Genomic DNA, 27,895 nt, shown 5'->3' with positions numbered 1-27,895 from the left:
ACCTTCTCTTAACACCCTAAATTGCTCCTGCAAAATTCATACTTATGTATCTTTCAGATGGCAAGAACCATCGAAATTGGGGGTAGGGTGGTGTTTGAGTAGAGGTCAAATTAGAAAGTCATGCTAGGAGCAGGGCCTGGTAGAACAAGTCTCAAGCATATGGAGTATTTTACAGCACCTCGTGCTGAGTTCACAAAATTTCTCCTGCTCTTAAGGGCGAGGATAAGTGAGAGGTCTCGAATTACTGCTATATAAAGGAGGTAACTATATAGCCCAGAGAGGGGAAAGTTCCTAGCAGAAGATGGTTTGCTTTCAATAGCAGGATATAACCTGTGCAAAAAAAAAGGGTTGTAGGTAAATAAGGAATTAATGCCATAGGGCAGCATTTCAAAGGAAGCTGGAACATAACATTTCAATGCCTGAAGGGGGAAGAATCTAACTGTTACCACCCTGCCCCACCCATGATAATTAACCCTACTGTGCACTTGTGTAACTTCTGCTTTTTAGTGGAGCTTATGCAAGACAGATTCCTGCTGGATTGTGACCCAGAGCCAGAGGTCAGATCAGGTGCCTCTTAACTGAACTTTAAACTGCCCAAGGCATCCATCTCCCTTGCCTTGAGAATAATGATTAATGATGTGATTGACAATAGGAATATTAACAAAAGACTGCTTTTCTGCCGCAGGGAGCTTACAGTCTACATGTTGACAGACTATGGGGAAATAAAAGAGAATTATTATTATGGGGTTGTGGGTGTATAATATAATGACTAAAATAATGACCCCCCCCCCTGAAGTGGGGAGGGTTAATTGTATTAAGTTTATTAAAATATTTATTCCTTGCCTTTCCATGTGGTTCATAGCCAGTTTGGTGTAGTGGTTAAGAGTGCGGGACTCTAATCTGGAGAGCTGGGTTTGAGTCCCCCCTCCTCCGCTTGTAGCCAGCTGGGGGACCTTGGGCTAGTCACAGCTCTCTCAGAGCTCTCTCAGCCCCACCTACCTCACAGGGGGATTGTTGTGGGGATAATAATGACATACTTTGTAAACCGCTCTGAGTGGGCGTTAAATTATCCTGAAGGGTGGTATATAAATCAAATATTATTATTATTATTAAAGTGGTCTACCTGTTGAAAGGGCTGTCATGATAATGTACACACAAAGCACTTTGAATACAGAAAGTGACATAAAATAGTAAGTATTTGAAGTTTATGAAGAACAATGTGGGAAGGATGTGTACAAAGGCAACCATGCACACTTAGCATTTCCGTTTTGCAGGGTGGTTTCTTGCGTTGCTCTGGGGGCACGGGAGCCATCACCACGGCAGGATTTCTCTTCCCTGGACCACATGGGGGAAATCTGTGTTACGGGTCCTTCTCATGCAGATGTGAGGAATCTGGCTGGCTTAATGGTCCTGTTTTGGATAGTTCGAATAATAATATTCCTCTCAGCCTGGGATCATGATACTGGCCTCCTTCACAAAACCGTTGTGAGGATATTTCACTTACAACTATAATCCGCCTTGGGTCTTAGTGAGAAAGCCTTAATAATGATGATGATGATGAGTGAAGCAGGTGTGTAAATATGGAGTATGCTCCTTCTCCTCACCCTAACCCATCATAACGGAAAGCTCTTGCCCACTTCAGTGGCTTTAACTACACAGGTATTCTGGCCCGCCTAAACCTGAGGGGACATGTTTGTGCGCCAAAACTGAGGCAATTTCGCTCACCCCGCCCTGAAGGAAGGAGGGGGAGGAGAGAAACGCCCGTTTGGGCGGGAAAATCCACAAGGCGATGCAGCCCCGCCCTTTGGTACGCTCTCTTGGCGTCAAAGAACGGCTCCCTGCCTCTGATTGGCTTCCAGCCCACCCTTTTGTGACGTAATAGAAACAGCCCTTCCTCCCCCTCTTAAAAGTTTCCTCTAGACTGCTTATTGCGTCAGCTCCAGCCAATCCGTGGCCCATTTCTCCCCACCCCCTCACTTCCCGCCCTTCGTTGTTTGGGGTTTCCCCCAACCAATCCGCTCGCGAGCTGCTGCTTATAGGCCAGCCCGCATAGGTTCTCCCCGCCCCTAGATTTTGGAGTGCCCAAAAGAGGAGTTCCTCCGCAGCTGGCCGGCAGAGCGCGCGTGGCTGAACGGCGAGGGGGTGGGGGGGAAGGCACAAAAGCCGAGTGCGGACCTGAAGGGAGACCAGAGGCGGCCACGTGGAGCAGGAGGGCTTTTAAACGGCCGGAGCCGGCAAGCGGGCCGCAGCCCACGCGGGAAGGAGAAGCAGCTGCGCGACCCGGTCCTCTTGAGTAGGCGAGGACTCGGTTGACGTTGCAGGCTGCACAAAGGATCGCGCGACCGGCTTGAGTGCCCTTTCGGAGAGGAGGATCGATTTCTTGCTTCCCACGTGGCGCCGGAAAGGCGGCTTTAACTCCCCGGGTTGGGTCCTTTTTTCGGACATTGACCAAAGTTTTGCTCCGCTCTCTCGCCCGGCTGGTTATTTGTTTTCGCGCCTCCTTTAAAGAGAAAGTTCCGCGCGAACTGAAGCGAGCGCGGCTCGGCTCGGCGCAGAGAATCGCCCGCGCCCCTCGGACCATGGCTGCGGAGAAAGACGCGCCCAACGGGGACGTGGGCGCGGCGCACGGCCAGGCCGAGGCCGAGGCCGAGGCGCGCCCGGGCGCCTCCCGGCTGCGCGGCTGCCTGCGGGCCAACCTGCTGGTGCTGCTGACGGTGGCGGGCGTGGTGGCCGGCGTGGCGGTGGGGCTGGGGGCGCGGCAGGTGCCCGGCGGGCTGACCCCCACCCAGGTGCTCTACTTCTCCTTCCCCGGCGAGCTGCTGCTGCGCCTGCTGAAGATGATCATCCTGCCGCTGGTGGTGTGCAGCCTGGTGGCCGGCGCGGCCAGCCTGGACCCGGCCGCCCTGGGCCGGCTGGGCGGCTGGGCCATGCTCTTCTTCCTGGTGACCACCCTGCTGGCCTCCTCCATAGGCGTCGCCCTGGCCTTCATCGTCAAGCCCGGCGAAGGCGCCGCGCCCCCCACGCAAGTGGGGCAGGCCTCGGAGGTGCTCCCGTCCAAAGACGTGGCCGATTCCTTCCTGGACCTCATCAGGTGAGCAGGTGGCTCTCCCGGAGCTTCACACGCTCGGAGGCTCCCTTGGCAACCTCGCCGCAGATGGACGGGGAGGGGGGCTTCTGCCAAGCCATGCCCCCGGGTGTGTGGGTGTGTGTGGGAGCCAGGTTGTGCCCGTGTGAATGGACGTTTGCAGGTGAACTGCCCCCTGGAGAACTTCCCTGTCAGGCCAAGAGCCCCCTTCGCATATGGGAATTGTTCCCTTGGCGCTGCCTGAAATGCACTCCAGGCAGCCTCTGCCATGCCTGCCTCAGATTAAGATAGGGTGGGAATCAGAAACCCCCGTGGGCGATGCGTGTGTTGCGTGTCCTGTTGATAGCAAGAGCCTTACTTTAGAAAAAAAGGGGGGGGGTTAAAATGGCAGGTTACCATTCAGGCTTTAAGGTTCCTTAAAACTGGCATGGTTGTATTGATTATTATCAACTCTGTATCTTGCTCTTTTGGGTTAAAAAACCCCTCAAAGGCGGACTATACAATCCTGGATGAATCCGCTCCTGGTTTTGCTTTTAGGAAAAGTGGGCTGTGGTGGTCTGGTTAGAACCTCCGGAATGGGGAGGCATTTGAGGACACGCTTCATCTTCCCCTCCCCCTTGTTTTCCTTAGATCTGTTGATTCCCATCTGCCTTCTTCCCCCCCCCCCCATCATGTGCCTGTATTTGAGAGAGAATATAACCCCTGAGTAAGAGGATCGCGCTAAACTGTGAAATCAACTTGAATCCATTCCTCTCCTTCCCAGAGAAATAAACATGTATTTTTTTCATCTAGTCTAAATAAACCCTCCCTAAAAGGGCTGCTGGTTAGTTAGTTAATTTTCTTGCTGGCAGAACACTCCGTCCCAATAAGAGTAGGCACAGCATTGACCCACCTCTTCCCGAAATGACATCCTTGCTGACGAAGTAAGATGGGGAAGGGCGGGGAGGGGGGAAGAAGCCGTCTGGGACATTAGCCACTTGCATGTGGAAGAGGAAAGCCTGGAGCCTGCTGGGATGAGGCCCGGGTCCATTAGTGGAGTGGGAGCTTGTAGGGATGTGGGGAGCATCTCTGGAATTTGCAAACTTGTAGTAGTATGACTATGCTGGTGAGGGAGAGAGCGATGCAGAAGAACCACTGCTTTGTGTACGGTTCTAGAAAGGTGGGAAAGTTAAAACATTGCCTGGTTGGGGCGGCCCACAGGGGATCTTCACCTCCGAATCGGTCTGGGACAGTAGCCTTCTAGGTAGCCTGGGCAAAGACACAAACTGGTGGTAGCCATTTCTGCTTGCTTCTTCCCTGCACCTTTGAATGATGCTTCCAGGGCTGTTGCCGTGTTAGTAGCAGCAAAACAAGAGAGGGTTCCCTTTACAGACTTAGTCACTGGTCACAAGCTGGAAACTTGCAAGCATGTCGCCTAACATGTTATGAAAGCATCAGTCTGCTTTGATCTAGACCACATGCGATTGTTCCTGGTTGTTTTGTGTCCCCCTTGGAACCAGGTGCCTTGGTGCTCTTTGAGTTGCTGGCCCGAGCGGCAGGATTCCAAGAAGGGGAGGGAAAAGGAAGAGGTGTTGTGGGAGTCTCCCCCACTTCCTGTGCCTCAACCTGCGCTCTCAGTCTTGGATCTGCGGCCAGATTTTTTTTACATAGCTTGGAGCTGTGGGTGCAGTTGGCTTTGGTGCCATAGTGGTGCTGTGGGCGTTGCTTATTTTGGTGCCAGCTTGGAGTAATTTTCTCCCCACCCTATCTGGAGATCTTTAATTAGTGTTGGCTGCTTTGTTAATATTCCCAACAAGAATGGTGGATTGTGTTTTTGCATCTTCGGATTCAAAGACTGAGTAACTAATTTGTACAGGATACTATCTGTGTGCACGTTATGATCAGGGAGGTGAGAAGCCACACCTCCGTGCAGCTTGGGCCAGCTGTGTTCATTGCTCAGGTTTGGATAACTCTGGATCAGAAGATGTTTGTTTACCCCATTTATGCCTTACCTTTCTCCCCAGTTGGGACCTAAAGCAGCTTTCATCATTCTCCATTTTAGCCTCTCAACAACTCCCAAGAGTTAGGTTAGGCTGAAAGTGTGCGACTGGCCCAAGGTCACTCGGCAAGTTTCCTTGGCAGAGAGGGGAATCAAACCTGCGTCTCTCAGATCCTGGCCCCACCCTCTCCATCACATCCTGAGATCTCTACCAAGCTGGCTCCTTGGCTAGAACTCTGAGATGTATCCCCTATAAGAAGCAGAAATCATGTCAAACCAATCTAGAATTTGGGAAGGTTTTGAAGTTCGGCTTCAAAACTTTGATCTTAAAATGTAACATTCATGGGCCACTTTGCAAAAATTAAACTGATCTTCACAGGGCTGGGAAAATAAACAAGGATGGATACAGCCTTTCACTTCCTGTCATTTCTTCTTCTTCAAAAGGCACTCTAAGTGTAGGGGCATCCATCATTGGGAATGTTGTAAAAAAAAATTAAAACCTATTGAAAGGGCTTTTTTAAAAAAAGCAGCCAAGTTAGAATTTAGCCACCAACGCACTCTGGTTTCAGTTCTCTAGGCTCCTGAGCTGGAAGGGTTTCTTAATTCTGAGACAGGGACATCTTCTGTTCAATGCAGCTGACCGGCATTCCCGCCCCCCCCCTCAGCGTGACCCCTCCACCCCCTGCATAGTCTTTCTCCATGACCCACATGCTGCTCCTTCTTCAGAGATACTCTGAATTGTCTCTGCAAGCAGCCTGGATTTCGCCTTTGGTGTGACTCAAAAGTACGACTCTGTGTGCATGAGTGGAAGTTCCCCTTTATATCTTACATGCAACAAGGCTTTGGCTTCCTGGCCTTCCCTCTCAATGCATCTTTCCTCTCCTTCCTCCCTTCCTTTGCACAAACTTCCATGCCAACTCCTCAACAACCATTTTGTCATGTCTTCCTCAGGAAGTCTGGCTTGCCCATTACATGAGACCAGGGCAGGGCCTCTCTCTCTCTCTGCCTTTTTCCACCGTGCTGTGCTGAGTCAGAGGTGACCAGTGTCCCTGGCTCTTCCCCCCCTTGGAACTTCTCCAAGGGAAGAGACAAGGATGCTATTGGTGTGCATCCCCTTTGGTGGGGGGGGTCATGTGGCTTAACTTATGATGATGGTCACGATTTCTCCCTCTTTTTGCACTACATTCACATATTTACTCCTCTCTTCCAGTAAAGAGAACAGATGTTTTCTGAGATTTGCCAAATTTCTGTATTGGGCGTCACCTCTAGGTTAGGATGCTGCAGTTTTCACGTTTGTCTGTCACCTGGAAGTCACAAACCTTGTTAGCCTGTGAAGCATCTTTAATGTACTTTAAGCTTGGGTTTACACATGATCTACAGCAAGGACGAAAAAAAAGGGGGGGGAATCCCCACAAACTCAACCCAAACAAGCAGGGGAACAAAATAGAGGGGTTAAGTAACAATCTTGAGATGTTTTAGCAAGTTTTAGTATATATATGTAGCCTGCCATTCAGGCATTATGTTTTAAAATGGTTTTTAATCTACATTTTAATCTACATTTAATCTACATAGGTTGTTACTTTACACATGATCTAAACATGTTTTTTTAGTATATTGAACCCGTCTGACGGGGAGGGCGGTCTAGAAATGTGATAAAATAAATAAATATTGGCACTCCAAGAGAATCAAACCCTGTTCTGTATGCACCAGAGGTGGGAGATGTGGCTGGGATGGTGCTGAGCTCGGATCCCCCAGTGTGGGATCACACCCTGCCTCAGCTGTGCTCTTGCCCACCAGAGAAAGTACCCTTTCAGGTCAACCTCAGTCTGAGGGGCTTGAGCGGGAGGTAGGTGGTAGGATACTGAGATTAAAGATGGAGACAGTCTGGCTATCTGTTGCGAACTGCCAAAATCCAATGAATTGCTCTCTGTGTAGATGGAACGGGATTGACCTGGTTGCCTGACTGAAGGCCTCTGGTGGCCGGAAGCAAGAATCCTCTGGGTGCAAAAAGAGTGCTCAGGCAATAGTTTCTGGCAGGGCTTTTTTTCAGGGGGAACACGGGGGGGGGAACGGAGTTCTGGAACCTCTTGAAAATGGTCACATGGCTGGTGGCCCCGCCCCCTGATCTCCAGACAGAGGGGAGTTGAGATTGCTCTCGAGGGCAATCTCAACTCCCCTCTGCCTGGAGATCAGGGGGCGGGGCCACCAGCCATGTGACCATTTCCTCCGAGGGCAACCCACTGAGTTCCACCACCTCTTTTCCCAGAAAAAAAGCCCTGGTTTCTGGTGTTCCAGCTTTGCTTTTGGGAAACATTAGAACTTGGAAACAGTCCTCCTCACATGTCGAACTGCACAAATTCCTTGGAAGCCTTCCTCTGGTGGCTTGCATTAAGTCATAATTTCCCTTGTTGAAATGATTTTTTTTTTTAAAAAAAAACTGTGTTTAAAAATAATCATAGCAGGCACAGAGGCAATATGCGGCTTCTGGGGGTCGATTCTGTGTCTGCTACTTGAAGAAATCAAAAGACGTTGAACAAAAGACGTTAACTATGGCAGACACCTTTGACATGCAGCCTATGAACGCCAGCAACTGTGGCAATGCAGTATTTTCCTTGGATTTCATCTGCAGTGATGTTTGCCATTAAAAGATGCAGGGTGTCGGTGTGGAGAGTGAAGGAATAACGGGGGAGGCAGGTGCGTGGCCCTTGCGGGGAAGCCCAGCTGCCCCTCCCCAAATTCCCACTTCTTCATTTGTTCAGAAGGTTCTTGCCCTGTGAAGGTGGCAGCAAACCAACAAAAGGAACCCCCTGGCTATACAGACAACACAAGTACAACAACCAGGGTCACAAAAATTAATCATGCAAGGTTGATATAAATTTTTGTATTAAATCCAAAGTGCAACAGTGCAGAGGTGCAATATATCTCAAACAAGATTTAAAGTGCATATATATACAAGAAGAGGTAGTCTATCGGGTAGACAATAAATATATTTCTATATACAATGAATATTCTGGTGGTGGGAGAGTGTAGACAGATGGAAGGATGCACACAGGAAATGTCCATATGTCCAAGAGTGGAAAAAGGACGTGTCCAGAGACACCTAGCCGACGGGCTACAGCTTGCTATTTCCAATTCCCGTTTCGGTCTTTCTTCATCCTGGGCTAGACTCTATGGATGTCCACTGGCATCTCCCCTCACTCCACACACCATTGCAGTTCCAAGTACACCGATAGTTACCAACTGTGAAGGTGGCAGGCAGCCCCCCCCCCCCCAATGCCCTACAAGTCTGCCGACTGAACCTCTATCCCTGGTTCTCTTCGAGCGAAAAGAGGTCCCTGTCTTAGAGGGGCTTACAGTTTGATTCCCGACTAAGAGGGAGTAAGCAGAAGGAGGGAGCAAGGTGGAGCTGAGCTGCCCTTCAGAGTAAAGTCTGTCTTTCCAGGCAGGCTTCTCACAGCCTTGGCATCCCTCTTGAGTTTTTCTCCTACACCCAGAGTGTCAAATTTTCCTCATCTTTTGAGTCACATTGAACGTAGTGGAAGAACTGACATTGGTACGTCCCTTTAAACTGACCAAGAGCCGAGTGGGGAAGCTGGGAGGCGTGAGGCATCTGCAGGTTCTTTCATTTTCCTCCTTGTAAGGAGAGCTCCCAGACTAGGGGGGAAAGAGGAACCGGCAACCGTGCTTCTTGCATACGGCTGCTATTTCGATACTGTCTGGCTCTTTCAGTCTCAATCTGTCTTGAAAGGGGCGGAGCGAGGTAGGCGGCGTTCTCGGAGTCTGATGCAATGTGCTTGGAGTATTGAGTTTCCTTAGCCGGTGTAGCAACAACCTCTCTTCTGCAAAGACCTTTTTTCAAAAAAAGAAGTGGACCTCTGGAGCCTTTGTAAGAGTTCATTGGGGCTGAGAAAAAAGCTACTATGGCTACCTGGGGCTCGGTGCCTGTATCCTTATGTAGACTGAAGAACTCCTTTTTCAGCTTAATAATAATAAATAACAAGAACATTCAGTTTATATATCGCCCTTCAGAACAACTGAACACCTACTCAGAGCAGTCTGCAAAATATTATTATCCCCATAACAAAAATCACCCTGTGAGGTGGGTGGGGCTGAGAGAGCTGCAGAGAGCTGCGACTAGCCCAAGGTCACCCAGCTGGCTTTAAGCGGAGGGGTGGGGAATCCAACCCGGTTCTCCAGATTAGAGTCCTGCTGCTCTTAACCACTACACCAAGCTTGGAATGAAACTGTTGGTCAGCGATTCTGGATCTTCGTTGTATTAGGAATGAATGTTCCGGCACACCAAGTTGGTTGTTTCATTGCAGGCCTCTGGCTCTGCCAAATTAAGATTGTCTGCTGGACTCATCTGGCTGCATGTGTGTGTGTGCAGGAGGCTGCTTTGAGGATATCTGTGGCAGTTGCATTTCCTTGTTTAGGGAACGTGGATGCCACCTCTCCAGAATCCTGCCCAAGGCAACTTGCAAGTATGAAAACTATATCATAAAATCATTAAAAACAACATAAAACCCATCAGTATTTACAAGTGGCATAAAAATAGCTGAAAAGTCTGGGTTCTGTTCAGTTTATAATTTTAATTGCTGGATTGGTTTGCCTCTTCAGCATGTGACAGAAACCTTTTCTGCCTTCCCTTTTTCCTGTTGTTCCTGGGGGCCATCCGTAGCGCACACTGGGGGCCATGAGTGGTTTCTGGACTCAAGAGCCACTTGTGGTGGTAGTCAGACACCAGTTGCATTTTTATTTGGAAAAACCCATTTTCAGGCTTCTGTGAAAATTCTTTTGGTCTCCAAGGTGTGACTGGACTCAAAGCCTGCTGTTCTACTGCAGACCCACACAGCTACCTACTTGAAACTGTGGTGGAGATTGTTCATGGAACTGAGATCTGCAGACGCAGTAATGCATGTCTCGTAGCCATCAGAGAACCATATTAAGCCATAGAATTGCTGTTGGTGAAAATTCCAAGCCAAAATTGGAATTTAACACGGGGCATGAAGTTGTGCCTTGCCCAGGCAAAGAAAAGAAGTCCGGGAGGCCTAAGGAGAAAATGTTGGAATAATAGGCAACTTCAGTGATCATAACAAACTGAATGTAGATTTTTGCCTAGTCAGACAGCCAAAATTTCTTTTAACGAGTTTTATATAATAAAAAGACCATACATAAAAATAGTTACATAAGACCTAGCCAAACAAAATAAAATAAAAAAACCAACCAACCAACAAAAATAACAAAACACACACACTGAACAAAGCAAAAAACATAGAAAGAAAAAAACAAACTAAAAGAAGGCTTCTGATTTTCCCTGCAACAAATACTGGTATCATTTTCAAATGTTCTCTTACTCTATATTAAAGATAAAAACTCTTTTTCTAATGTCCAAATTCCTTAGTCCAGAAATCATGTAAAAAGTATTAGCAGTTTCCATTCATCAACAAATTTACTGTGTTCTTTCTTATTTATTTATTTATTTATTTATTCAATTTCTAATCAGTGGAGTGGTTTCTAATCAGTGGAGTGAGTTTTGCCATCATGGCAAGTGCCAACACTGTTCTCTGTATGATAAGATTGTACCCAGGGTTGCTGGCTCCAGGTTGGAGATGTGGTATGGGGGGTGCAGGCTGGGGAGGGCAAGATTTGCGGAGGGGAGGGACCTCAGCTGGCTATAATTCCACAGAAGTTCACCTTCCAACGCCATCACTTTCTCCAAGGGAACTGATCACAGAGGCCTGGAGATCTGCTGTGATTCTGGGATATCTCCAGCCACCACCTAGAGGTTGGCAACCTTAATTGTGCTACAGTTAGCTGGGCCATGGGGTAGTAAAAAGGGGATGACCCTTGGGATCCAGTTAGAGGAAAGAGTTTCCAAACTGCCTGGGAAGAGCAATGGTGTAGGGCACAAGGTATATGTGAGTAAAAGTACCGTCAACAGACAAGGTGTTTCTTGACGAGTGGGGCAACTGGCTAACATGAAGCTGAAAGGGAGAGGTCAAACGCTCAGATCCCTTCAAAAGAGATCGTGATTTATTTATTTTTATCACCCTAACAAATTCCGATATACAACTGGCCTTAGAAAAGGCCCAAACACGTCCAAGAGGCATATCTGTGTGGTTAAATAGCAGGGTCATTTTCTTGTGGCTCAAACCGGAGGGGCCGAGGTTACAGATTCCAGCAAAAGAAAATGCAAGTCAGTGCTAAGGTGAGGAACTGGCGGTGTGTGATTTCAGGGCCGAAGGGGGTTAACTGCTGGTGGCCAAACCAGTTTGTGGAATCGACGTGGCAGAAGGGCTGCCTGCCTGCGTCACTGTTGACAAAAGCGGCAGCTGGCTGTAGCTTTGCTGGGAGTCCCATGGTTTAGTTTGTGTCAAACAGCTGGTATCGCTGAAGTCTGTTTATTGTTTCAAGTGGGGCCGGGTGCCTCTTTGGATCCCCCCCCCTTCCATCTCAGTCTTGGGCTGTGAAATTCAAAGCAGCTTTGATGGCTTATTTCTCCCTGAGTGTTTATCTTGAACTTCTTCTGAGCGCTCTGATGATAAATGTGAGAGAAGGTAGGCCAGGAGAGACTGCAAGACAGAGAGAAAACACAAATGCGTCCTGGTCCAGAGTTCGATCTCTCTGCCGCTGCACTAGACTCTGTGTCCCAGGGAAAGGCGTCTGGGTCATGCGTCTTACCCCCAGATCGAGGCCCTCAGTTCTCTGGCTAGGTGTGGCTGAAGAACTGGAGTTGAATTTGTTCTGCAGGGCTGGGAAACTGCTTTTTATCTTAGAACTGAGCTCTTTCTTAGCCAGTATCTCCCCTTACACCACCCCGAGTGATGCTAGGAAAAATGTAAATATCTTTAGGTAACCTGGTGCTTGGGCCTTCTTCCCCAGCCTGCAGTTTGAATCCCTCCACAGCCCTGAGATCAGCTGGGGAAGTTTTCTGCCTCTTGATCTGACTTTCTTCCCGAGGAATGCCCCGGGCTGGAAGTAGCTTCTGGAAAAAGTATTGCTGTTGGCTCCTTGGACAGTAGTTCTTGCAGATTGCTGTCACACGCCTCCCTTATTTGAATGTGAGTGAGAAAGGGCAGGATTCTGAGTTGCTAAACACACAGAACCACAAAGAGAACACTGTTTGCAGCATAGACCACACAGGGAGGGGGGGGGTAGATGCTAAAGGTTTTTCTGTAATCAAGCGGGTTAGATTGACACATGAAGCCTGGGTCATGTTCTTGGATGCTCCTTATGGTGGGAGGGTTAGCCCAGCAGGGAGGGAGCTCCCAGCCCCTCCTTTTCCCTACTAGACTAGCTCTCTTCCAGCGTGGAAGTGGTTCTTTCCTGTTAAATGCGGGAGAGCATTTTTAAAACGATAACCTGCAATCCAAAGTAGCGTCATCTGCGTGACCTCCACCTGATACTGCTGTTTGTTTTGTCCTCTAGTGACGGGTTTGTAGGTATGGTTCTTTCCCTCTGATGATGAGCAATGGGCACATGTGCCCCAGGGGGAGCTCCTTCCATGTATTCTGGGGGCTGTGACTGTGTGGGGGCACATAAGAAGGTTCTCTTTAAAAACAGGGCTGCCCCTGGGGCATTCTGTGCTTTTAGGAGCTCCGCAGAAGGCAAGAAATTCCAGCTGAAGTCCTTTCTTCATTTATGGGGTGGGGGGAGGTTGTACCTGTGCAATTGCTGTTTGTTGGACTTTTTTCTTTTTACATACAAACAGCAGCACTCCTCCTGGTACGGCAGATCACCTGTCTTTAGGGTTGCCTGATCCCCTGACCCCTTGGGTGATAGGTCGGAGGCCCGGCACCTACCGTATGGCTTTCCCTGGTGTGTGTGTGTGTGTGTGTTCTGGGAAGTGATGTCATTGCGCGGGTCACATGCTGCCCTAGGAGCACTCCCCAGGGGCCCAAATCAGCCCATATTGGGCCACTGCAGAATCGGAATCTGGCCCAGGAGCGCGCCACACTGCCCAAGAGGCGCATTCCCCCCTCCTGGCCAGGTATGCCAGGGTGGGGGGTGGAGGAGAGTGGGAGCGGGGGATCCTTCTCCCTCAGCGGGGTTCTGGCATCCCTACATTTGATGTGATTCCTACCCACCCCTTGTGCTGGGTGGGAACTTGCCAGTGGCAGGGTGGCAGTCCAAACATGTGTTTCTGTTGCATGACAAAGCTCACTCTTTTAAGGTGGGGAGACATTATGAATGGTAGGTTGAGTCAGAAGGGGGATGTTTTTCCTGTTCACACATGCCTCCAAATCTGCTCCCGATGATTTGTGACAGATTGCGATAAATGTTGCAGCGTAGTTTATATAAAGAACTGGCTTTACATAGAGGTTAGGGAAATTCAGAGGAGGGGAGGTCTGTTGAGAGTCTAAATGAGCCCTCTGTGTATAGAAGGTGCTAGCCGGAAACATGTGGTGGGGAATTATTCCATCCATTCCTTGCCTCTATGCCTTGCATGGTGGGAAATGAGGTGCTAGCCTAGGTGGCCCCTGGCATGATCTATTGGTGTCGTTCTAACATTCTTGGTTTGGGAGGACGTGTCATCTCCGTGGTGCTTCACCTGGGATTTGGTTCATTCATACATGCAAGTTGTTGCTTGTGTACTGTCCAACAGCGACCAAGCTGGTGAAAATCTAGCATCAGAAGCATCTTTGGTACCCCAAGCTGGAAAACTTTGCTTGTTCCCTGGGGCAAACAACCCGATGTATGAGAATCTGTTGCTCGGATATGATCCGCCGAGTTCATACAAGGTGCGATCTGCTTGCTTAGAGAGCTTAGAGGCTGTGGTGGCCTTAAGTAGCTTTCAGATGCGGGAGACGGGTCTTTGCTTTCTCTCTGGAAGCGTTCTGAATCTTCCCTAAGGGTGGGATAATCCCCCCAGGGAGCCTGTGACACCACCCTTAACAAAAGCCCTGTGAAGGTGGCAGGCAGCCCCCCCCCATGCCCTACAGTCTCTGTTCAGGCTTGCTGGGGAGCAGGAATGCTTCTTTCAGCTCTCCACAGAAACCCAACCCTGCCCCTTTCGGAAACAGGTCTGCACTGGAATGGCTGTCGGGTTGCAGCTCTTCCATGTGAGGGGCAGCTCATGTTCCCCTCCCAGGGTGGTTTCAGGACAGCTGCTGCTGGTGCTTGGTTGGGGATGGATAGAAGGGGGGTGGGTGGCCTCCCCTTCATCTCTCGACCTGGATTCTCTGCCTCTCGATGACCCACAGTGAAAGTGCATCCGTTTTTTCTCTGCCATATCCCACCCACCCCCCCTCCGCCTGCAAGTCTCTTCCTAGGGGCCGTGCTGCCACTGAAGCAAGACCATGTGTTTGCCTGCCAACCTTATGCACCAATGGGCCTAGTGTGTATGCGTCAGTGCGCTCACGCTGGATTGTGATTCCAGCTTTCTTCGTGTGGCTGATTAACTCCATGGCTGTTTTCACACTGCTTGCCGGCCACGGAACATCACGCCGAGCTTCCGGAACAGCAGCATCTTCCTGGCACGATTTTGCGCGAGAACTCCTGTTCTCGCATGAAATTGCACCAGGAAGATGCTGCCGTTCCAGAAGCTCGGCGCGATGTTCCGTGGCCGGCAAGCAGTGTGAAAACGGCCTAAGTTTTCCATGGAGGTGGAAGATACTGAAATGGGTGCAGGCTAAGGCAGGGTGCCTTGGGAGGCGGGGGGGGGGCGGTCCTTGCAGTCATTTTGTGGTGTGAGTGTGTCCCATGAGGATGATGGCAGAGGTTGGGCTCTTGCAGAGAAAGATATTTGGGTGGCAAGGAGAAGGGACAGAGACTTGAGGAGCAGAGGCAGCCTGTTTGGAAACAAAAGGTTTTCTTTTCGTTTGTTTACCTCTCTGTTTTTTAGGAGATGTGAGTGGCAAGAACATCTTTTTTGGGTGCCGTATTTTGGGGTGGAAGCAAAGTATTTGGTGCCCATGCAAACCGGTCTGGCAGAGCTTTAGCAGTGATTGCCTCTTGAACGCACAGATAATACAGGGATTAGCACGTAATCTGGTTTGTGTTGCCCGGCCAATCCGCTAGCAAGCGTCCCCAGGTCTGCGGTGTTCTGAAAGGATTAGGCCAGAGAGAAAACCAGAGAAAGCAGGTGAGAATTAAGACTATGATACCTGACAGAGCAACACAGCGGGTTACTCCTGAGTACACCCCAGGTTATCAGGAGCTGTAAACTAAAGGGAGTGCTTTCTTAATTTGAGAACTGGCATGGAATAGTTGCGGTGTGGATGTTGCGAACACGGAAGCCCCTACGTCAAACAGTCCCCTGGGTGTGCTGAGTGGCTGCATTCAGAGCTTTGCAAGATGAGCCTAATCCTGGCCTGTTTTTGCAGGGTTTAAAGGGAGATTGGGCAACCTAACTGAGGGTAGGTCTCAGTAGCCTTGATAGCTGAGTGGACCCTCCACAGGGGCACTATACCTCTGAATGCCAGCGGACCCACAACCGAGAGGCTGCTAGCTTCGTGCCCTACATTTGGGCTTCTCAACAGTAGATAATGTCATGCTGCGTTTCTGCTCTCGTGTCGGAAGGCTCTTCTCTCAGGTGCTGCCAGCAACAGCTGGTCTTTTGGGGGAGTCGGAAGCAGCAGTAACAGTGCGCAGCTGGGGCTGTCCAGAATGGTGCAGTCTGGGCTTTGACTAAAAGGGACTGGTTAGCTGGGTGTTGTTGATAAAACAGGGCAACGGTGCCTTGACATCTCTCCTGACCTGGTTTCTCTGCCTTGTTCTCCATACAGGAACATTTTCCCTTCCAACCTGGTATCTGCTGCATTCCGATCGGTAAGTGGCTTGGCTCCCCCCGTCTCCTTCGAGAAACCATCCATTGTTCACGTGGAGGCTGGAACTGCCTCCAGTTGAGTCTGAGGCACCGACGTGGCTTCTGTCACATCTTAACGGGGGCCCTTTCCACACTCTCTGCCTTCCAAAAACAATTCCCGTCTCTTGCTATAATATCATTCCTTAATCACATTAATTTTTCCCTTCTCACTGTGTATTAACTGCTGTTGGTCCTCTTTTTCAGACCCAGCTAGATTTAGGACAAAAGCATTTTGGTTTACTTTTTTAAATCCTTGCTAATTTAAACACAAGCAAATCCGCCCCCCCCCCCAAAAGGGGAAAGGGATGAGAGGAAGGGAGAAAGCTGGGTTGCTTTCAGGGGAAGGGGCTTCTGCCTGTATATTCAAGGCAGGAAAAAATTGATTAATCATGCTTGTGCAAACGTGCCACCTCTGTGTGGGTAGGCAGTTTAGCTGAGCGGCAGGTGGAAATATATTTTTCTGACCCCTCCTTCCTTTTCCAGCTTCCCAAAAAGTGAACTGGTTGAAAAAAGCAGGGCTTTTTTTCAGCTGGAACGCGGTGGAACGGAGTTTCAGCACCTCTTGAAAATGGCCAGTGGCCCCACCCCCTGATCTCCAGACAGAGGGGAGTTTAGATTGCACTCCGCGTTCTCTGCGGAGCCACTGACCATGTGACCATTTTCACCAAGGGTGATTTAAACTTTAACCACCACCACCCCCGGTCCAGCTGACCCAAAGTGATGTCATTGTGCAGTCCTGGGAACGTGCACACAGTTTGCACATGCACGTGTGGTACCAGGGGCACCACCTCCTGCCAGGAGTTGCCCCCTGTGCTGGCAACCCACTGGGTTCCACCACCTCTTTTCCCAGAAAAAAAGCCCTGGAAAAAAGCATTCGTGTGGCTTTGGGTCTCCGGATGCTTCCAGCTCAGATGGATAGGAAAGGTGCAAAGCTAGGTTGTCTGAGATGGAGCTGACCCCCCCCCCCCCGTCCCCAAATTCTGCTTCTCCCGGCAGTATGCGACTACTTACGAGACGATCAAAAAGAACATAACAGGCGAAGAAGGCGTCATCTCTGAAAACGTCACCATGCAGAAGGTGAGAAAAAAAGATGGGACGTGCTTTGGTAAAGAATGAGTACGTTGGGGTGCATGCGTTGAAAAGTGAAGAATATTGACATTTCAGTTATTCCTCGCCATCGTGGAGCTGGCAGCCGGGGGAACAGATAAGGGCTGAATATCGTGTGCTGAATGGGTTAATTGATTTAGAGAGCCAGTGTAGTGTAGAGGTTAGAGTGTCAGGCTAGGATCTGAGACGCCCAAACCCCTGCTTTGCCTTGGAAACCTCACTGGATGACCTCAAGCCAGTACCTCACAGGGCTGTTATGAGGATAAAATGGAGAGGAGACCTTTGTAAGCCACTTTGGGTCTCCACTGCGGAGAAAAGTGGGTTATAAGTGAAGCAAATAAATAGTATCCTGATTTTTTTTGTTTTGCCTCTACTTACTTGCATGCCACATTCATCAGTGAACTCGGGTTTCCTTTTGTTGTGCTTGAGGTGCCCTGTAAGATGCACACAGCCCACTTGACCGAGCCATCCAGGTTGTTATAACGCAGGAAGAGATTTCCTCCTTGGAGCAACTCCATGATCTCTCTCCTTCTGTTTGTGGTCTTGGAGGAATATCAAGGGAGAGGGGCAGCAGTGGTAACGGCAGCCAAGGGTAGCCGTGTGGTGCTTTTCTCTGGATGGGGCCAGACTTGGAGGAAATGGTAGGATAGTTGTGGTGGTGGAAGCGGCCTAGGCAGGCGACTTGTTCTTTCACTGTAAGAACTTTTGACTTGATTGCTTGGGAGGACAGCTGCTGCTGCTCCTCCGTGAGCAGTGAAATGCTTCTTGGCTACCGTCTCAGAGATCTGGGCTGCTGCAAGGGGTTTCCGCTTCCCAAAGCGAACGGAGGATTTCCCAGTCCTGTGGCTGTTCAAGAGAGCCTCTCCACAGCCTGTCCCTGCCAGCTGACCTCTCCCTCCCCACTTCCGCAGGTCCTTAAAGGTGGAGAGGTCGAAGGGATGAACATTCTGGGCCTTGTGGTCTTTGCCATCGTCTTTGGGATTGCCCTGCGGAAGCTCGGGGCAGAAGGGGAGATCCTGGTCAAGTTTTTCAATTCCTTCAATGAGGCCACTATGGTGCTGGTCTCCTGGATCATGTGGTAAGATAGATCACACCTGTCCAGGGAGGGTCCTGTGGGAGGCTCAGTGGTGGACAGCGAGCGCGGCCAGGGAGGGGCCGATGGAGGGGCGCTCTGGTTTCACGGGAAGGTCAAGTACAACGAAGCAGGTCTCACTTCGGCTTTGAAAGGTGCTACTTGACAAAATGATGTGTCTGATTTCCAAATCAGAGCATGTTTGTATGATTTTTAATTTTTTTTAAAAAAAATGCTCTATGTTGCTAACTGTTGCAAGGGGTAACTATTGTCAGGGCTTGCCGTCGCTGCCGCTGGGCGTGGCACTGGGCGGTCTGCTCCTGACATCACAGGGGGGCCAGGGACTCTGCAGGACCCTGCTCTGTGGAAGGAGGGGCGGTATACCTCACCCAGACTCCCTCTCAGTCCACTCGCTGGCCTGCTCAACCTGGCCTGCTTACCCTCTGCGTCCTCCTTCATCTCCTCCTTCCAGAACTCTCCTCCAAGCCTCCACCCTTGCATCCTACTGCTCTCACTCCACATCATCACTCCTCACTCACACCCACCACCTCAGAGCTCTTTCTAGCCACCTTATATAGGGCTTCCTTTCCCCGCCCCGCCCTCCTTCTAGGCTTGTGCCCTCTCCTGACTTGGCCCAGCTGTGCCTTCCCTCAGGTGTTTCCCTCCTACCACTAATCCCTTCTTGGCTTCCTTGCCTTGCTGGCAGGGTGGGGTTGAATGCGAGCCATCCCCAGCTGAGGTCTCCTTGGCCTTGCTCACGAGGAGCTGCCCCAGCCGGCTTCTGTGCTGCTGAGCCTGCCTGGCCTTGCTCGCGAGGAGCTGCCCTGGCCAGCTTCTGTGCTGCCTGTTCATTGATGCCGGGAGGGGCTACCCATCTCCTCCCCCAGAATGCCTGTGGCAGCTCCACCTGGAGGGGCTTGGCTCCTAGCACCTCCTGAGCCAGGCTGCTGTCCTCTAGCCAGGGTGTGGCTCTGGGCTGTAGTGGCTGCTTCTCCTCCTTGGAAGGTAAGGGCTCTGTTTGGGCTGTTGCTGTGTCCCTATTCCCCTTGCCTTGGCCCTTTTCCTCTAGCCTGCTCAGCCCCCTCTCTTCCCCATGGTGGGTGGGACTAGCTGCCTTCTCCCTGCTCCCTCCAGCCTTCTGAGGCTTTGGCCTTTCGCCCCTTCCCCCTGGAGTAGGCAGGTTCTGGCTCTGTTGGCCAGACAGAGCGGTTGAACTGCTGTCTCCTGGCTGCCCCCTGCCGCTGTCTGCCAGCAAGTCCGGGGGCTGGGCTGCTGACCCCGGACAACTATACTGAGCACAGAAGTGCCTCCAGCTTCCAAATTCTCACTGGGCATTCTCTGTGTGTTTTCTGACAGGAGGGCTAGAAACTTGGGGGTGGGGCGGTGTTGGGTCTTTACGGATCACCGAGATGCTTCTGGGAAGCAGAAGGCTGTGCCCAGTCAAGCGATGTGCACCCGCTTTGTGCTGTCTTGTGCGCACACAAACCATTTGAGTGACACGCTGCTTTCCAAGGGGGCCTTCAGCTCTCCCCCCCCGCCCCCCCAACTACACAGGCCTGCGTATTCTACCTTCTTGGTTCTCTCTTTCTAGGTATGCTCCCCTGGGTATCATGTTCTTGGTCGCTGGCAAGATAGTGGAAATGAAGGACGTTGTGGCCCTCTTCACCAGCCTGGGCAAGTACATCTGCTGCTGCTTCGTGGGACACGCCATCCACGGTCTCATCGTCCTGCCAGCCATCTACTTTGTCTTCACTCGCAAGAACCCCTACCGGTTCCTTTGGGGCATCTTCACGGCCCTGGCCACTGCCTTCGGCACTTCCTCCAGGTATCGAGAGGCGGGCTCTGACGGTGGCGGTCCGGGGGAGGGCTAGGCAGGGGGAGCCCCTCTGGCTTTAGAGAGGCAGGTGGCCAGAAAAGGAAAAAAAAATTCTGTTTGGAGTGGGCTCTGACATGGTGTGATAGGCTCAAGTTCTGTCACGTCACCCCTCGCCCCCATCGTCATGCCTCGTGCAGCCACCACCCCAGTTTGTGTAATGATTATCCCAAATGCTAGGAACTGACCCACTGATGCGTGGTGATTCACATGTTGGCTCTGGACTAGATAGTCCAGGTTCCATTTGTTGGGTCCTGGGGCTCTCTCTTGGCTTAACTTCTCCTGCCCCTGGGTCATAGTGAAGATACAGAGGAAGGGCATCTGTGCTGCTTTTTCAAAGAAGAGATTGAAAATATAACTTGCAGCGGAATGGGCCACTTCTGGCACCCCCCCTAGGTGTGCCTCTGCTTGGTGTTTCACATCCCATTACTTTCACCTTGCCTCTGGCCTTTTCCCCCCTGTGCTTCTATTTTGGGTTAGAACTCTTGGCCTTGTCCACTTCCCCCCAATTCTGTCTCAGATACAACTTCCTAAAGCATGCATTTGATTTTTCTCCAAGCTGAACTGACCTTTCACTTCCCTTTTGAGGGCACCTGTTTGTTAAGATTCTATTGCTTCCAGCTCAGGGTGATGTTCTGTAGCATCACAACAGCAGCCAGTGTTGGTTGATGGGGGGCAATTTTTAATGGTGTGCAAGTGTAAGAGAATGCTACACAAATATTCCTGACTCAGAGCTAGATCTTACCTAATTTAAAAATTGAATTTGAAATGCCTTGGCCAAAGGCTTTGTATGATACTGCATTCCACAGACGCACACACTCCAAATGTGTTGGAGCAGAGGGTGTTTGTACCTGCGTGACGATGGGGGAGCCCTTGGCCCCTGTTCCTTGACCTTGCTCCTTCTCCACTACAGCTCTGCCACACTGCCTCTGATGATCAAATGCGTCGAGGAGAACAATGGTGTCTCCAAGCACATCAGCCGCTTTATCCTGCCCATCGGAGCAACGGTCAACATGGACGGGGCAGCCCTCTTCCAGTGCGTGGCCGCCGTCTTCATCGCCCAGCTGAACAACATGCCCCTCAACTTCATCCAGGTCATCACCATTCTGTGAGTCCTCGTGGAAAGCCCCATGTCCTCTCCCGGGAGGGGCTGTCGTTGAGCTGGGGAGCTTTGGGATGTGGGAGACCCTGGAACAACCTCCAGCTTAAAGATCTCTGGCAGCCCCTGGTGGTGTGGAAAGGAGGGCCCTTCAGTCCCTGGGATCCTGGAGAGCTGCCAGGGTAACAAAATCTCCAGGTTTTAAAAAAAAATGTTCGGAAGCTGGGCAGGCAGAGACTTTTGCCCACGGTCTTGGAGACCTGCTTCCTGGAGGAGGTGATACTGAGCAAAATGGACCAATGGCATTCGCGGCTTCAGCGGCCATGTTAACAGAGGCCAAAGGTCCGTCTAGGCCAGGGGTGGCCAAACTTGCTTAATGTACGAGCCGCATAGAATAAATGTCAGATGTCTGAGAGCCGCAAGACAGGATGCATTGAGGTGACTTCAGATGAGGAGGGGAGTTGGGGGGGGGGGTCCTGAAAGTGGCATCAACAAAAAGGATGGAGCTTGGGAAGAGCCATCACCTGACCTTTGACTTGCAAGTGACATCACAAAAGTGACGACATATCCTTGCTAGGTTTCACCCCCAAAGTCCCCAGATATTTTCTGAGTCAGACTTGGCAACCCTGACATTTTTACTGAAAATATGAAAGACGTGGAATGAAAGAAGGAAGAAAAAGAGAAGGAAAGACCTGGAAAGGGAGGGAGGGAGGGAAATAAACTAGACTAAAATAAAATGTGTGGCCGTGGCGATAATCAGAGACCTCCAGGGGCCGCACAATATGCCCCATGTGGCTCCCGAGCCGCAGTTTGGCCACCCCTGGTCTAGGCCATCATTGACCAGCCCCTCAGCTGTGCCCGTTAGCCCACCAGGGGCTGGAGTGCTGGCCTGGGTCCCGCCTATTCCTGCAAGGCTCCGCTCCGCTTGGGGAGTCACGAGTGGTGAAGGCATTCCCCGGAGGGGTCAGCTGTGCTGCTTTTGAGAGACTTGGTTGCCTTCTCCCAGTTTATTCTCCTGAAGCCATTCCTCGGTCCTTCCCTTGCATCCTGTGCTGATAGTGGGCACAAGAGAATGTGCGCTCCTGTGTGCCTTCTTTGCTAACGCTTGAGCAGGATCTAATTCTCGTTGGAAGAAAATGGAATCACGAGGTTGCCGCAGAATCGAAGGGAGAATTCGTGTCACTTTGGGCCACGTGGGGTAGCAGGCAGGAGAACTACAAAACGTTTCCCTAACAATGGACCTCCAGAGAATACTCACAAGGGAGGTTGTGCTAGCCCAGCCGGATGGGAACAAGAGCCTGGCTCAGCAAGAGCTTGGTTTTCTTAAAGGCTAGGAACTTGTCTCGTTTTGAACAAAAACTGAGATTTATTCTGGAATGTGGATTCTGCACTTAGCAGTGAATGCTGCAAGGGATCCATTCAGCCTTGTGTAAGAAGTATAAAGGACACATGCTTTTTTCTCAGAAAACTTCCTAAAGGATCCAGGAGCTACTGTTAACTCCTGAAACCGTCTCCTCTGCTGGAGCACGCTTCTAGTCCTCAAGGCTGTAGCGGTGTGGTCCTAAGGCTGAAATGTTTGGGGGCTGGTGCCTGGAGTCCCAGTGGCTACTTGACTCTCTCTTGTGGCCTGTAGTCAGATTCTCTGCCTCGACATTCCTTCTGCCTCACTCTTTCTCCTTCCCCTATCAAAATGCCACATCTTACAAAAACTCAAAATATTTGGCTAGGGGCAAAGCTGTGGTTAGCAGCTAGACTGGCCAGCAGACTGATGCAACCCCCCCCCCTCTTTCTTTGCCCCCTGGATTTGGTATACATTGAATGTGCGATTGGGAACAAAACACAGTCCAAGAGGACTGTTTCGTCTGGCCTCGAGGTGCTTAATTATCTGCCGGGAAGAGAGATCCTTCACTGAGACACTGAGCTGTATCAGGATGGCATGTTTGGTCAGAAGGAACACTGTCGGAGGGTGGGATGGAGAAGGCGCTCTTGCTGACCCTGGGGATGTCTTAGGATTAATGCAAAACAGCTAGGGAGTTGACTTATTGCAGCTGTGTGTCTGTCCATGTTTGCTCATTGGTCTTGGGTTTAAAGGGCAGGCTCCTCTTCCAGCATTCCACCAAACCAGGGTCCAGCCCAGCTGATCTCGGACAACAGCAGTCTTGCGTGACGCGGACGTTGGCCTTGGACTCTTCTGTTCTCTGGCTCTGCTGATTCAAACAGCTGCTTAGGGCTGTGATGCTTTTAGGAGTGCGGCAGAGCATTGTGAGAGTTGCACTACATCATCTTTTGTGCAATTGGTGCAAGGAGGCACATCACCCTTGGAGTGTGTGGCAGATGAGGAACGCATCTGTGTAGACCATTGGCCCATCAAGCTCAATACTCTCTGGCAATGGAACCGTGGCTCTTCCTAGCATCTTAGGAAGACCCCATTTTGGCGAGGGGCAGCAAGAGGGAGGAGGGGTGCTGATCAAAGGGGAGGGAAACCTAAAACACACAAACTAATATATTTATTTTGTTTATGCCTCACCTTTCTCCCCAGTGTGGGGTCCAAGATGGCTTACATAATTTCCCTCTCCTCAATTTTTATCCCCACAACAACCCTGTAAGGTAGGTTAGGATGAGAGTGACTGGCCCAAGGTCACCCCATGAGCTTCCATGCAGAGTGGGGATTCGAACCTGGGCCTCCCAGATCCTAGTCCAACACTCTGTAATACCACACCGACTCTCTTTAGGTCTTGGCAATATGTTATGGAAAATTATAGCAAGACCCTGGCATTCCCACCCAGCTGGGGAGGTTGGGGGACAAAATTTCAGGGGCCCGTGGAGCTAGGCAAGTCGTATCATCTGTTGTATGATTAGGTTGTGTCTGGGGGTTGGGGGGGCAAAGGGAACCTTTGGGGACTTGGGGACCATCCCAGAGTAAAGCAGATGGCAGAGGGACGGCGTGCCATTGTGGCACCCAAGAGGAGCCTGGGACAACCGTGGCTCAGTGATTCAGCCTCGTGTTGGCGGTGGCTTTATGGGGAGATGGTTATGCAGCAGTGCTCTCGTGACTGGCGTGTGACCTCCGGCTCTGTCATCCCGGGGTGTGGTCCCTGGGTGGCAGGAGAGTGCAGGAAGCCAGTTTTCCTGTGGGGTGAGGTGGGGCTGGCTGCCTTCTGCCTTGGTCCCTAATTGCACTCAGAGTGGAGGGAAGGGCTTCCTGCCAAGCCTGGCCTCTGCTTTGGTAGGCTTGGTTTTTGGCCCTGCCTGGAGGAGAGGGAAGCGGAAGGGCCCTGCGCATGCGGACATGGACAAGTACTCTGACTAATGTGGTTGAGTCTCCCATCTCCCCTTCCTTCCACGATGGCTCCTAAACGTTACTCGCCCTCCCCAATGGCTTATGCCACTCAGTGTTTAAATCGCTGTTATCCAGCTCCGGTGGCACTGAGAGCTTGATACCCTGTCGTTTTCTTCAGCCAAGTACAGCGCATGCAACCTGGCCCCTACCACCTTCACAGGGCAGAAAGGGTATTGATCGGCAGCTGTCTCTCTTAACCCACCTGCTTCTGAATTTGCAGGGTCACGGCAACAGCGTCCAGCGTTGGGGCAGCCGGGATTCCTGCAGGCGGCATTCTCACCCTCGCCATCATCTTGGAGGCTGTTGGGTTGCCCACCAACGACATCTCTCTCATTCTGGCAGTTGACTGGCTCGTGTGAGTACTGGGGGTGACAGAAGGGCAATACTGGAGGGAAGAACTTGCCGTGGGCCTCAGTTATAGGTCACTCCCTTTTCCCAAGTTGGGGCGGGCCAGATAGCCCACTGCCCCCAAAGGCAGGGATAATTTTCTGCTGCCGTTCTTCAGGGGTTCTCCTTTGTTAACTCAAAATTTGCAGAAAGCACGCCTTTAAATAACTTGTGCAAGCAAGCCAAGTCAGGGGCTGCTGCAAGGCCTTTCCAGGGTGGCTGCTTGGAAAAGCCGGCAACTGGGGTGGGGAAGGGCGTCTTTTTTTCTTGTCATGACCTCCTCAAAACCCAGCTGTGGATTCCTCCAAGCAAAGTATGAACCCCAATCCATGTCTTGACTATCAGTGAGAGAGATCAAGATGGGCAGCTGTGTTAGTCTGTCTGTAGCAGTGGAAAAGAGCAAGAGTCCAGTAGCGCCTCTAAGACTCACAAAATTAGTAGTAGAGGGTATGAGCTTTCGTGAGCCACGGCACACTTCTTCAGATACCTGAAGAAGTGAGCTGTGGCTCACGAAAACTCATACCCTGCCACTAATTTTGTGAGTCTTAGAGGCGCTACTGGACTCTTGCTCTTGACCATCAGTTCTGGAGGTCTCTGAAAAAACACCTGTTGCTTGCATTCACGGGTGGGGAGTGTGTGGGGCTGTTTCCTGCCCCAGTCCTGTGAGTTGGGAAGTGAAGCTTCTCCTCCTCCTCCAAGTCTCAGTGCTGCCCTAAGCATGCCTGATAATTGGAGGGCTGTTGTATACGTGACAAAGCAGGTATATCCGATGAACAGGCTGGTCTGGTGTAGCTGGACAGCCCAGGTGCCTGTTGTTGACTGGAGTGTTTCCCTGGGGCATGGGAGGGGGGAGAGGTCGGGCCGCCTTGGATTCCACTTAGAGGGAGCTGCGTGGGAGGAGCCCTGGTGGGCAGACCACAGGTCGATCTAGTCCAGCATCCTGTTTCCAAGAACTCAGAAGTGGGGCAAAAAGGCTCTGGCCCCCCCAGGTGATCTCGTGTGTCCTGAGATGATCTGCCTCTGAATGGGGGGGGGGATGCCACTGATACTGTCCGCACTACCTCCCACCCGGTACTCACGGACCCTTCCTCTCACTTCAGGGATCGCACCTGCACTGTCCTTAACGTGGAGGGGGATGCCTTCGGCGCGGGTCTCCTGCAAGCGTACACAGACAGGACGATGGGCAGGGTGGAGGCAGAAGAGCTGGTGGAGATCAAGACGGACGCGGAAGACGGCAGCAAGCGGGCGGATGCCCAGGAGGGCTCTCCGCTGATCAAGAGAGGAGGCGTGCCTGCCTCTTTAGTACGCGTCAACTCTTGCGAGAAGGAATCCGTGATGTAACTGGGGGGATGAAGCCTGGACGACATGGAGACTTTTTTTTAAAAAAAAGTTTTAAAGTTCGAATGTTAAGGACCGCGTTCAAATCTGCCCTATCCTTTGAGACTTGAACTTGCCACAAGGCGGGGCAGCAGGTGATGGGGACTCTTTGTGCTGCCTCCTTATGTCCAACTGCTCAGGCTTCACACAGCGTAAAACTCGGAAGGGTTACGGGTGCGAGGGCTCAGTCCTGCCAGGGAACTGTCTGTCCTGGAAGCTTTTGCCCCTCAGTAGATAGCAGGGGTGGAAACTGCAGTGGCCGCAGCTGCTTCCTGGTGAGAGAAAAGACATTCTGCACATCCTCAGAGGCTCTCTGCTTTACACGTTCCAGACTGATTTCCCCCCAGCATTTAACTCTTGAATCCACAAGATGAAAAATGGCAGCTGGGTCCAGGGAGGCCTCCCTCCGAATCACTCCTTTCTCCTGTTGGTGACCTCCAGCTGTCTTGCTGCTCTTAAATTTTATTTTAAATATATTTTTGGACCAAACAAGCAAAAAAGAACATCTCAAAAGTCTTTCCTGTGTCTCTGTGTTGTCTCTTTTCCACCCCTCTTCAGTCCTTGCAATTTGTTAGGGGGGAGGGCTTCCTCCGGGGAACGTCTTGTAAACAGATTTCCTTCTAGAAGATCTCCCCCCTGCCGCCAAGAACTCAGTTTGCACTTTGACTGGCGATGGCCGCTCACTTTCTCTACCGTAGTTGGGATCGATTAGTAAATGCGGAGTACCAGCATTGCTTGATTCTGTTACTGCTGGCGTAGCTGACAGATGTCTGTCTTCAAAACCCTCTCTTATCCCACCTGCCCCCTGTGTACTGTGGGTAAACATTTGTTCCCACGTTCCAGAGTCCCGTCCCATTAACTGAGATGTAAATTGATTCATTGCTGATACTGAAAGAGGCCAAAGCTTTATTTTGTCCAGAGAATCACAGGGGACTCTTAAGTGGCATGCTCTGTTGCCCTATAGCGGTGGTATGCTATTATTGTGTGGTCTATGACTGTAATAAAGATATCTGATCTATAGCTTCCTGCCAGGTGTTCTGGCCTTGAGTGGAACAAGTGGAGACAAGCAACCTACCCAATGTCAGTCTGGGTCAATCGCATGCCTTGCAGGAGGGGGGTGGCAACTAGAGACTTCTGGACCAAATTTGCTCTCCACCGTAGCAGTGCGGCTGGAAGCCAGCAATTAGGGCTAGGGTTCACCCCAAACCGCCGCTGCAGGCAGTCTATGGGGGATGGCAGTTAAAGCCCAGATTTTCCCCTCCTTCGCACTAGCCCTTAAGTTCTATGTTGGGCACGGCTTAGTTTTGGGGGCCCTTGGAGAACTGAGCCATTTGTGAATTGAGCTGTTTGTAGGTCTCCACACCCACCCAGAATATTATCGATGGAAAGAGTAGCAATTCCTCACTTTTAAAAGGATATGGCACAGCAGGTCTGGTTATTTTTTTGCTAGAAATTACATTCGATTTTTCAGCCCAAGTGCAGAGCCCTGGTCCCGTAGGGCTCTTCAGCCATCCTGCTGTTTTTATCATTTGGGGGTGGGTGGGGACTGCTGCTTGGAGGGACGCTGCTCCAACCAAACTAGTAAACAGTTTGAGGGCCAGAGGAAGAACTGCAGGCCATCTGTCCCCGCCCCCTGTGGCTTGCCTATCTCAGGGCTAGTTTGTATAGCGTAGCTGGATGCATTCTGCTTAGCCTTACCCGGCAACTAGGCAGGCTTTTAATGTCAAAATACAGGCATTGGCTGGCTGTGGGCAAACGCCAACTTGCAGA

The 27,895-nt window shown here is 51.0% G+C and overlaps 1 protein-coding gene across 1 annotated transcript; it reads left to right on the top strand.

Annotated features, from left to right (window-relative positions):
* The first annotated feature begins 2,138 nt into the window (after nt 1-2,138).
* On the top strand, nt 2,139-26,641 carry SLC1A5 (solute carrier family 1 member 5). The gene is made up of 8 exons (XM_054999208.1): nt 2,139-3,091; nt 15,791-15,833; nt 16,867-16,947; nt 17,889-18,055; nt 19,641-19,874; nt 20,836-21,030; nt 24,582-24,716; nt 25,849-26,641. The coding sequence occupies exons 1-8, from the start codon at nt 2,580-2,582 to the stop codon at nt 26,087-26,089; spliced, it is 1,608 nt and encodes a 535-aa protein (XP_054855183.1). The 5' UTR covers nt 2,139-2,579; the 3' UTR covers nt 26,090-26,641.
* The last annotated feature ends 1,254 nt before the right edge of the window (nt 26,642-27,895 follow it).

Source organism: Eublepharis macularius, chromosome 15 (assembly GCF_028583425.1).
Source record: "Eublepharis macularius isolate TG4126 chromosome 15, MPM_Emac_v1.0, whole genome shotgun sequence".
In the NCBI taxonomy this organism is placed as follows: Eukaryota; Metazoa; Chordata; class Lepidosauria; order Squamata; family Eublepharidae; genus Eublepharis; species Eublepharis macularius.
The sequence above is the reverse complement of the archived record's forward strand: the minus strand, read 5'-3'. Positions and strand labels throughout refer to the sequence as shown.

What these genes read in the sequence shown, in the direction of transcription:
- SLC1A5 (XM_054999208.1), top strand. Translation starts at nt 2,580, where the DNA reads ATGGCTGCGGAGAAAGACGCGCCCAACGGGGACGTGGGCGCGGCGCAC. An exon ending in AAAACGTCACCATGCAGAAG is followed by an intron (nt 16,948 to 17,888) that starts GTGAGAAAAAAA and finishes CCACTTCCGCAG; the next exon opens with GTCCTTAAAGGTGGAGAGGT. An exon ending in CTGGCAGTTGACTGGCTCGT is followed by an intron (nt 24,717 to 25,848) that starts GTGAGTACTGGG and finishes CTCTCACTTCAG; the next exon opens with GGATCGCACCTGCACTGTCC.